Below are 10,458 nucleotides of genomic sequence, written 5' to 3' on the forward strand. Positions count from 1 at the left end.
GTCACCGCCGGACTTCCGAGGCGGGGCATCTCTGCATGCAGCCAGTGCTCCAAATCTTGGGGCTCCTCGCTGCACAATGGACAAATTGAGTCCGATGTTTTTTCTATTCTATTTTTGTAGGCCCACAGCCCAGGGAAGTGACCGGTCCAGTTTTTGTCAGTAGTGACTGGTCTCTGCGGGACTTAATTTGAGCCTCCCGTTTTAAGGTTATTGCCCTGTATACTTCCTTCGTCCGCGTGTGGGATATCGGGGGGTGGGGGTATCTTTTGTGATCAGTTTTATCTTGGCGCACGCACTTTCACTTGCAATTTGGAGGCCTGGGCCCGGCAGCACTGTTGCCTGTTTGGCATTATTGTCAGCGAGATCGTTGCCGAGGATCTTGCAGTGACCAGGGATTCACTGAAATAGTGGGTTGAGGTGTTATTGTTGTTGCTGGTGTTACTGTTGTTGTTGCTGTTGTTGTTGTTGTTGTTGTTATTGCTATTAAGTGTTTTACTGCTCTCGCAACTGCAAGTTATATAAGCGTGCGAGACACATTAAGTGTTTTCAGTTGGGAGGAAATTTTGAGTTTTGCCCGGGTGGCGGCCGAAGCCTACTCTTATCGAATGTATGACCGCCAAGGGATTTTTAACGTGCGCTAGTGCGTTTTTCGTTCGTTTCTTCCATCTTTATAAAGTTGTATAACAGAACAAATGTCCCACCGTTACAACGGCCAGTTTATGTTTAGCGCGGTGTCAAAACTCACACATAAAAATAAAATAAAACAACAAAACAAAAGTTGCCATTGATAGCAGGCCAGAGGAACAAGTATACTGTACATCAATACAAACAGTGACAAAAAATAAGCTCATAACAGTGATTCCTCAATCAAATTATAAGCAGACATTTTTGTAGTGGACTGTACTGCGGATACAGATAAATGTGTCACAACGCGGTGGAATTCTGGCGCTCGTCAATTTTTGGCATATGGAGTTTTTAGTATAATTTGAAAGCTTGTTTATTTGCATTGCTTTCGATGAAAAAAAAATACCATGTATCTTGAATAGAAGTTGAGATATTTGCGATTGAAGGAGGTGGGGGTTGCCTGGTTTCAGAGGTAAAATAAACGATAAAATGGCTGCCAAAGTTTGGTAATTTCAAAAGCTTGAGAGTCCTCGAAAACTGTAAATGTACACATTTGGCGCCTTTAATCTATGTTTTCCAGTAAAATTCACATGGAAATGAGCTTTATATATGGACGTACAAGGTGTTGAACCCACTCCCCCTAAAAAAAAGAAAGAAAAATTCGATTAAAAAAAGACAAACTGGGCTAAAAATGCCTGCTTCTTCAATTTCAATATTTTGACGAGCACCTGATTTTACTACGATGCCTCACAAATGTTCCAACACTCTTAACCATAATAACTCTCTCTCAGGCTGTGGCAGGGCTCAGTTGTCCCAAATGCAAACGTGGAAAAACAGGCACCGGAGCCGCCCTCCAGTTCGGACGAGAATTTTCTTTCACGAGAAAATGTGGTGCGAGACCACATGCCAAAAAAGTTGTGGTCGTTTTGACTGATGGAAAATCTACTGAACGTAAGTCTCATAGTCAAAGATTGACAACTCAAAATGAAATTGGACAAGGATTGTGAAGAAACTGAGTTTGTTCCCTTCCTCCCTAGTCCTTTTGTTAATTATAATGTTTTTTATATTTCTTGCACGTGGGATAATTTATAATAGTTGGGCCACTGTTAAAAAAACCCAACAACACACAAAACAAAAACAAAATACTAATTTTTTTAAAAAAACGATGGATAAAGTATGCGACAGGGCAAACGAAGACAACCGTGTGACACCACTTTTCTGGAAGTAGTTATGTAGAAAACGTCATTAATTAGTGTGAGTATACTCGCGGGGAACGAGCAAGATCACACTGCCACTGCTAGCAAAACTCGATGGACAGGGAAAAAAATAAAATGTAGAGTGAATGCTCTGGATGTATCACCTAGAATACAGCTACCGGGATTTTTTTGGGCTCAAAATGATAGCTGTGATTCAAAAGGAATATCAATTCCTCCTGTTGTTTTTTATGTTAGAGAAGCGAGTATCAGTTCTTGTTTCCAAGAAAGAGCGTCACTTCTTCATTTGTAAATACACACACACAAACACACACACACACACACACACACACACACACACACACACACACACACACAAAACAAAAAAAAAGAACCAAACCAAAAACGAACATCTGTTGCCAAATGCTGTGCCTAAAAACGAGTATGAATTCTTCACAGCGCCCCAGTACCTCCAAGAACAAGCAAGACTCATGAAACAGAGCGGCGCTCAGGTGATCAGCGTGGGTGTGGGCAAGATGGACGTGAGCGAGCTACAACTCCTGGCATCTGACAACAGCCTTGTGTTCCGAGCCAAAAACTTTGACAGTCTGGTCGGAATGATGGGCGACATATCAACCAAAGCTTGCGAAGTTGGAGGGCCTCATGTTGGGGGAGGTGGAGGAGGAGGAAGTGGTGGATGGGGAGGCAGTGGGGGAGGTGGTGGTGGATGGGGAGGCAGTGGGGGAGGAAATGGAGGATGGGGAGGTAGTGGAGGAGGAAATGGAGGATGGGGAGGTAGTATAGGAGTTGGTGGTGGTGGAGGAAATGGTGGCTGGGGAGGCAATATTGGAGGTGGTGGTGGATGGGGAGCTATTGGAGGAGGAGGAGGAGGAGGAGGAGGATGGGGAGGCAATGTGGGAGGTGGTGGTGGATGGGGAGGCAGTGGAGGAGGTGGTGGTGGATGGGGAGCTATTGGGGGAGGAGGAGCTGGAGGATGGGGAGGTGTTGGTGGAGGAGCTGGATGGGGAGGTGCTGGAGGAGGTGGGGGTGTATGGACAGGGACTGGGGGAGGAGGAGGAGGATGGGGAGGAACTCACACAGGAGGAGGCTCTACTACCATCGTCATTCAGAGTAAGTATTATTAGAAACGGGTTAATTAATTTCAGTCTGTGCATAGAAGGCTTACTACGTCTTATACACAAGCTTTGTCTCATGTTTGCCAGCTCGTTCTTTTCCATACATATTTATCAATTTTGGTGACCCCCATCCCCACCCCCACCCCCCAAAAAAAACCCACATGCACACACACGCACACTTTTCAGTACATGCGTTCGTGGGTTATCTGTCTTATGCGAAAGCTTTTGGTTTCAGATTTTTTTTCAACAACTTAACCTTTCGTGATTAGATGGTATTGTTTCAATTCTAGGCTGGAATTATTTCCCTTTCTTGTCGGTGACACGTAACTCTTTCTGTTCTTGCGCCTTCCTTTTTATTTACAGAGTCAATACTACCCTTGAAATAGAAAAGGTCGTCTTAATAATGCTCGGGCCCACTCCTAGATTTAGTCGATTCTTGATTCGGGAATTTGATGCTAATGTCTAAATAAGACTACTGATTTACGTCCTTAAAATTTCACAAAAACTGGTGTCTCTGGGCGTCTGTCCACATAGCCAGCATGCTGTAAATCTGGACACATTCAATTTTGTAAACTGCAAATCAGTAGCCTTTGGGGCAAATGGTTGGTGGGTTTTCTGGTTTGGTTGCTTTAATTTCTTTTTGATAGTTGCGCCGATAACTCAGTTGGTATCTGCTTGATTGCGGTGCGGGTGGCAATGGTTTGGATCCCCTCTAAAGCGATTTTGGTCTAACTTTATTTTAAGGAGTTTTATGAGACTCTGCACCCATTTGACTTGTTCCTACAAGTGACGGGCGTGGCATTCGGACGTGTCGCCTCTAATGTGAACTAATGGTGATAATAGAGACATTCAACCAATATTATAATACCATTGTTTAGTTAGTATCCTCATCTGCTCCATTCGAAATGTGACTATAATACACGTAGTTCTAAGTTACCGTGAACAACAACAGCTGACCATTAGACCCAAGACATTATAGTATTATATATAGCTAGGTGTTTTTAAAAACATTTTGCTCTATTTATTTCAGACAGACCTGTTCACATCAAACTGGATGTGGTCTTCTTGATCGACGGTTCAGCCTCGACGGGCTCCAACAACTTCATGCGAGAGTTGAACTTTGTGGACACGTTTATCAGTACGTATGCTTCAGCTTTCTTCTCAGGCTTACTCGCCGGTGACAGTAGCGCTGTTTGTTTTAATTTGCAGTTAACCAGTTCTGAAAATGTAAGTGTCAATCAAGGAAAAAAAGGGGTGGGGGGTATGCATGCACTGTATGCTTCCCACGACTTTGAAACTGTTTTATTATGCTACAGAATCTGCTGGGGGTCATAATAGACTGTGAAGCTCATAGAGATTGGTGTATTGGGTTCATACAGTTGCTAAATTATCATAAATAGAACACTCCTTGTTATTGTTCTCCTTATTGCTACGATAACTTCCACTCCGTCGTGTGTCCACGTTGAGGCCTCTAGATATCTGTTTTCTTATTGGCATACTCTGTTGATAAGAACACTTCAAACTGAAAAGAAATAACATATTAAGAACCTTCAGCCAACGACTCCGAATGTGTCCTTTTGACATTTTCGGATTTTGATGTTTTTGTCATACACAGCTCTTTCTTAGCCGTGACGTTTTTGGCCAACTTTTACTGTCTCTAACTGTATCCCACCGACAAAAGCAGCCAAAATCAGATACCTTATGCTCGTACTTTCGTAAGTAATCGAAATTTCGAAGCTCCTTTTTCTTTTTCTTTTTCAGGTAGTTTCTACTTCGGCCAGGCTGACATTCTAGTCAGTGCGGTACAATACTCCGACAGAATTGTAAACTTGGTCAACTTTTATGACAGTAGTGATCGGGTACACCAGGTAAACTATCAAATCAGCTCATAGAAGCTTAATAGGTATCTTTTTTTCAAATTATCGTAATCTTTGTATACAGAGTAATTCAACTTTGCACTGTTCTAATAATAATAAAGATAAGCCGTTCAAAACTGAGTTGCATGTTTCCTGAAAGAATCATGCGTACTCCAAACGCCTCAGTTAATCATTTCCCCCTGATTTTGTATCCAGCTTAACACTGTTACTGTTGATAATTATTGTTCATTTATATTGTGCATGTAACTGTGAGCCTTTTAGTAAGTGCAAGCAAACTGTTATATTATTAAGTTTATGCGCACAATTGAGTGTGAAGGAGAGAATGTGTGAGAGAGTTTGTATAGGAGTGTGCACGCGCGTGCGTATGCGTTTGTGTGCGTGCATGTGTGAGTGTGTGCGTTTGTGTGAGTGTGTGCTCGCGCGCACGTGTGTGTGTGTGTGTGTGTATGTGTGTTTGTGTGTGCGCGGGCATGTGTGTGTATATTTGTGTGTGCGCGTGTGTGTTTGTGCGTGTGCGTTGTTGAACACCAAATCAATGTGCCAGGAGCTGGACATCAACGAGGGGTTGCAATTGATAATATTATCACAAGTCACAAGTGGGATAAATCATGATCTACAACCACGACGAGTGTGTAATCCATTTTAAATCTTATCTTATCTTATCTCATCTTATCTTATCTCATCTTATCTTATCTCATCTCATCTCATCTTATCTCATCTCATCTTATCTTATCTTATCTATCTTATCCACCAGGTCCTGCACACCGCACAATGCAGCAACGGCTACGGTCAAAGAGTGGACCTGGCTCTGCAGTACGCCTTGACCACCCTGTCCTCCTCTCATTACGGTGCTCGCCCAGGAGTGCAAAAGCTCGTGATTTTACTCACATCAGGACGACCTGGAGGACGTGAGTGGAACCCCCCCCTCTCCCCACATCCCTTCTCCGCACCCCCCACCCACATCCCTTTTCCCTCCCCCTCTCCCTACATCCCCTCTCTCCTCTCCCTCCCCCATCCCCCTTCCTACTACTAAAATGAACATAATGCTAGCGAACAGTTGGAAGCTGAGGGTCAGTTTTTAAAAAATTTTAAAAATATGTATATGAAAGCACTGGGTTGTAGAATAGACTGTTTCCTTTTGTACCTTGACTGATAAGTATTCAGGAGAAATACTCTGTGTAAAATGGGAATGGGGGGAGGTTGGTTTTTTTTTACCATTAACCTGTAAGACGACAAGCCTTAGCAATAACCTCCCCGGACCACAATATTTTGTACAGTTTCTTTGACACATTTCTACTGAGTCCGAGTACGTTTTGTTGGCTTTATAAGTGTGGTAATATTGGAAGTCAGTGTGTTGTCTCTGCTCTCTTGTTTTCGTACCCCCTCCCCTTTCCACTCCAAATAATAATGATAATAATAATAATAATAATAATAATAATAATAATAATAATAATAATAATAATAATAATAATAATAATAATAATAATAATAATAGTAATAGTAATAATAATAACAATAAGACATTTCTAAAAATGAAAAAAGACAGACAAAAACAAGACTGCAATAATTTTATATTTTGCTGGTGTTACCTCTAACTCCACCCCCCACCTTGACCCCCACTCCCGTTTCCAGTGAGTCAGGCGGCCCAGTACGCCAACAACCTGATCTCTAACGGAGTGAACATCATGACCATTGGCATTGGTCAAGGCCTGCCCTGGCAACAGCTACAGACTCTGTCCCCCAACCATAACCTGGTGTTCCAAGTCGGCAGCTACACTCAACTGACCACCATTATCATACGTGTGATCACAGTAACCATCCAGGTCTGTGGAGGTGAGTACATGCTTTTTGCATACGACGTGGGTTTTTTTTTAGTGTATTATCATTAGTCGCACAACTTTATGTAGCTTATGTGAATGTACTCGGATCATTTATTTTTGTTCTCGGATAGCACTATTTAAAAGGTTCGAGGTTCGAAACCTGACAGTGACGAACAAAATTATCTTTTCTGATTTGTTTTCACTTTCACCTCCTTTCCTGTTCTGTAGTTGTGTTCTGTCATCTGTTTTCATTTCCCTTTTCTCCCCGCCCCCTCCCCTCCCGTGACCTCCTATTGACTCCTTTTAACGCTACTCCTGACTCTTCCAACTGCTACTCCCGGCTCCCTCGTACTGCTGTCTTTCAGCCACACCACTGATGTTAAGGTAGGTAAGATCAAACACCTAGCTTCTTAGATAAGGGCGAAAAATATCGGAGGTACAGCGTACAAGTTGCGCATATGAAGATCCCTTGGTGGTCAAAAAACGATAAGGCTTCGACCGCCTTCCGTGCAAAATATAAAAATTCCTACCAAAACTGAAAATACTCGTCAGTATATAAACATTTTATAGAAGACCTACGAAACTGGATTGTGGCTTCCTGAAGGCAAGGGGCTCCACGAAAAAAGAAAAACGGCTACATACGTAAAAATCAGTTGTATCGCAGGTTGAAGAACCAGCGGTCGACTACCCCTGACATTTTAGCACGGGAACGCAAAAAGAAAACAATATGTAAAGCTTATAGTAGGCTGGCCGTTTTCTCGTTAGGTAATTGACCTAATCTCAAATCAATCAAAAATTGCAAACCCTTGAGTCACTTAATTAAGTGGCGTCCGTAGCCTAGTTGTTAGGCTACGGGACTCGTAATCGTAAGATTAAGGATTCGGGAGTTCGAGTCTCAGCTCAGTCCTAAGTTGTGTCCTTGGGAAAGGTACTTTACACACAATTCCCTTTTGGCTCCGTCCTTTAGGAGATGGACGTTAATCTCAGAGGATAAGTCTCTTAAATAACCTATATGGTTGATAAAGGCGTTAAACTCAAATAATTTCACCATTTCAATTCCTAAAAAAAGGTTGCTGGGTTTTTTTCTTCCAGGATCAAGACCCCCGCCCGGGCCTATTATTGACCCAATTCCAATCCCAGCTCCTGGACCAGTTCAGTGCAAGAAAAAAATGGATCTCCTATTTATAATTGACTCGTCCGGTAGTTTGGGCGCCGACAACTTCAAGAAGGAGCTGCATTTTGTCGAAGAACTTGTAGGTAAGTCATACATATAGATCATAACAGCAGCGAGGAATTGAAACAGCTGAGTAAAGTTGATGCACTCTTGGTCAGGGACCATCAAACTACGGCCCGTGCGACATCATCCGGCCCACTCTCTGGGACAGTTCGTCTGGTTCACCGCCATGCCATCATGACGGGAAAGTAAAAATTTGGAAGACGTGTTTCTATCGTGCGCGGGACTCTTTCACCAAATTGATAATTTAATCATTTTATTTAACTCTTGGGTGCAGATCGAGCATTCTTTTATAGACTTCATAACTTCTAACCAATCAGCTATTATCACACTCTTACTTGGCTTTAATGGGGCTAATCTTTCATTTAACTATTTCAATACATAAGCGCGTTCTATTGAACAAAATAGTTATCTGACCGCACTCCGCATTTTCTCAGTTTTCTGATCCGCTGAGAAAAAAGTTTGGAGACCTTTGCTATTGATAAAATATTGAACCAATTTCTCAAATGGTAGCAGTATTATTCTCCTGAATGGTATTCGACCGCTCGGCTGTTACCTAGAAAAACAACTTTGGTTTGATCGGACATAAATATATATATATATATGATATGTCCGCTTTATCGAGAGTAAAGAGGCCAGTCTCTGAGACAATGCACTACCCTAGAATGACAAAGTTCTATCTGCTCAGTATCTAGTTTTAAGAAAATTGGCGTAAAAATTTTTGAGTTTCGCAACATGTCAAGCTTTTTCGAAGGCTATTCTTTGAATACCTTTTTAACGACTCCGAATTATCTTGCGATTTTGATAGAGTAGATAGAACTGGTTCCTGATCTCATGGTCTTAGTAACTCAAGACAGCCAAAAATGTGAAATAGAACTTTGTATATTTAAGGTAGCGATTCATCGCTGTCATGCTGAACTTCCGATCAGATGGCTCTGATTCAAATTCCCGAGCTGGCGTTCTTGAACTTAAGTTGTATGAAGAGCGTTCAAGTTGGCTCCATCCCAGTGGAGGTGGACGTTGAATCGTAAGGTCCCACATCTTACATAATTGCACAGTGTTTGAATAGGTAGCCTATTGATGTCGTTCCATACGGCATCAGTTCTAAGTTAGCTAATTCCCTCCCTATAATCTGGTTTGCCATTTCACAGGTAGCTTTGATGTAAGCAGTAGTGAGGTCAGAGTGGCTGCACTGACCTTTTCAAACGACGCCAATGTCCGGTTCTGCTTTGACAAATATAACACTGCTGACCAAGTCATCCAGGTACATCATCATCATCATCATCATCATCATCATCATCATCATCATCATCGGCAGCAGCAGCGGTAGCTTCCTCCTCCTCCTCCTCGTCCTCCTCCTCCTCCTCCTCCTCCTCCTCCTCCTCCTCCTCCTCCTCCTCCTCCTCCTCCTCCTCCTCCTCCTCCTCCTCCTCTTCCTCCTCCTCCTCCTCATCATCATCATCATCATCATCATCATCATTATCATCATCATCAGCATCATTGTCTATGATGATAATGCTTGTCTATTGAAATGACCCCGCATGATTATGTGCATGCCTTTTTTAAAGACACTTATTGGGCCTATCATGATATTGTTATGTAACCTCGTTTTGCCAGGCTAATCTTTATGTTTTATTTAGAAACTTTGTTGCTTCATTCTGTTTTTCTTTGGATTTTTCATTTAAAAAATACATATTTACATAATATGATGCAGAGTATAAAATTACACTTTTAAATAAAGTACACAAAAGTAAATCTGCTAAAGAAAACAGGAGAGGCGTGGCAAATATCTCCACATTTATTCTGAAGCAAACACGGTAATGGAGATCAAGAACAGGAAAATGGTCAAGAGGGACATCTGAAAGAAGGAGGCAAGATGACGTCAGAGAGTGGAAAGGTAGGCTACAACCTGGATATGGAGAACAGCTGAAAGAACAAAAGGAAGAAAGATACCTGTTCGTGTTTAATTATTACCTTAGTGTTTTTTCGAACAGATTCATATTTATAAATCAATCCTTGACGCTTATTTTGAACGTATCATAAATCAATTTTTATGAGGTCAAAGGTTTTTTATCCCCAAGATTAAAAGGGTTCTTTTTGTTACTGCTGTTTTGAAATCAGGACATCCAAAACACTCCGTACATCAGAGGTGTTACCATGACCCACACTGCCCTGAAATTAGCCAAGAATAAGATGTTCACTTCTGGATGCGGGGCCAGGCAAGGGGTAGCCAAACTCGCTGTCGTGATCACGGATGGAAAGTCGAACTATCGTACGTATACCTTCTCCGTGTTGACAGAACTTGTACTTATTATTGTTGTAATGTAGATTGTTGGGCCTAGATGGTAGTGCTGGGCGGCCTGGTTAACGATTCTTAAAAGCTAGGAATGGTAGGAATCGACTCCGAACCCATTAGATGTACCAATGATAGTACATAACAAGATGGGCCACTTCTCTCTTTGACCCAATTTAAAAAGTGTCCTCAAAATTTGGTGGCGCCCTCTTCACAAAAGCGCACTCTTTGCGAACAGAGTTACTCTACTTGAGTTTTAAAAAATCAAAGTGAAACTAGCA

General features: G+C 42.0%; 1 protein-coding gene across 1 annotated transcript in view; it reads left to right on the top strand.

The window, feature by feature from the left end:
• Positions 1-2,308: 2,308 nt before the first annotated feature.
• LOC106010968 (collagen alpha-1(XII) chain) overlaps positions 2,309-10,458 on the top strand; it is a 10,627-nt gene continuing 2,477 nt past the window's right edge. Inside the window, exons 1-8 of the mRNA XM_013088711.2 lie at positions 2,309-2,948; positions 3,984-4,091; positions 4,715-4,821; positions 5,585-5,738; positions 6,463-6,663; positions 7,743-7,907; positions 9,036-9,148; positions 10,006-10,156. Coding sequence (XP_012944165.2) covers positions 2,309-2,948; positions 3,984-4,091; positions 4,715-4,821; positions 5,585-5,738; positions 6,463-6,663; positions 7,743-7,907; positions 9,036-9,148; positions 10,006-10,156 — 1,639 coding nt within the window. The remainder of the gene's footprint in view (positions 2,949-3,983; positions 4,092-4,714; positions 4,822-5,584; positions 5,739-6,462; positions 6,664-7,742; positions 7,908-9,035; positions 9,149-10,005; positions 10,157-10,458) is intronic.

The sequence above is a fragment of the Aplysia californica genome, unplaced genomic scaffold (genome assembly GCF_000002075.1).
Source record: "Aplysia californica isolate F4 #8 unplaced genomic scaffold, AplCal3.0 scaffold00795, whole genome shotgun sequence".
Classification (NCBI taxonomy): Eukaryota; Metazoa; Mollusca; class Gastropoda; order Aplysiida; family Aplysiidae; genus Aplysia; species Aplysia californica.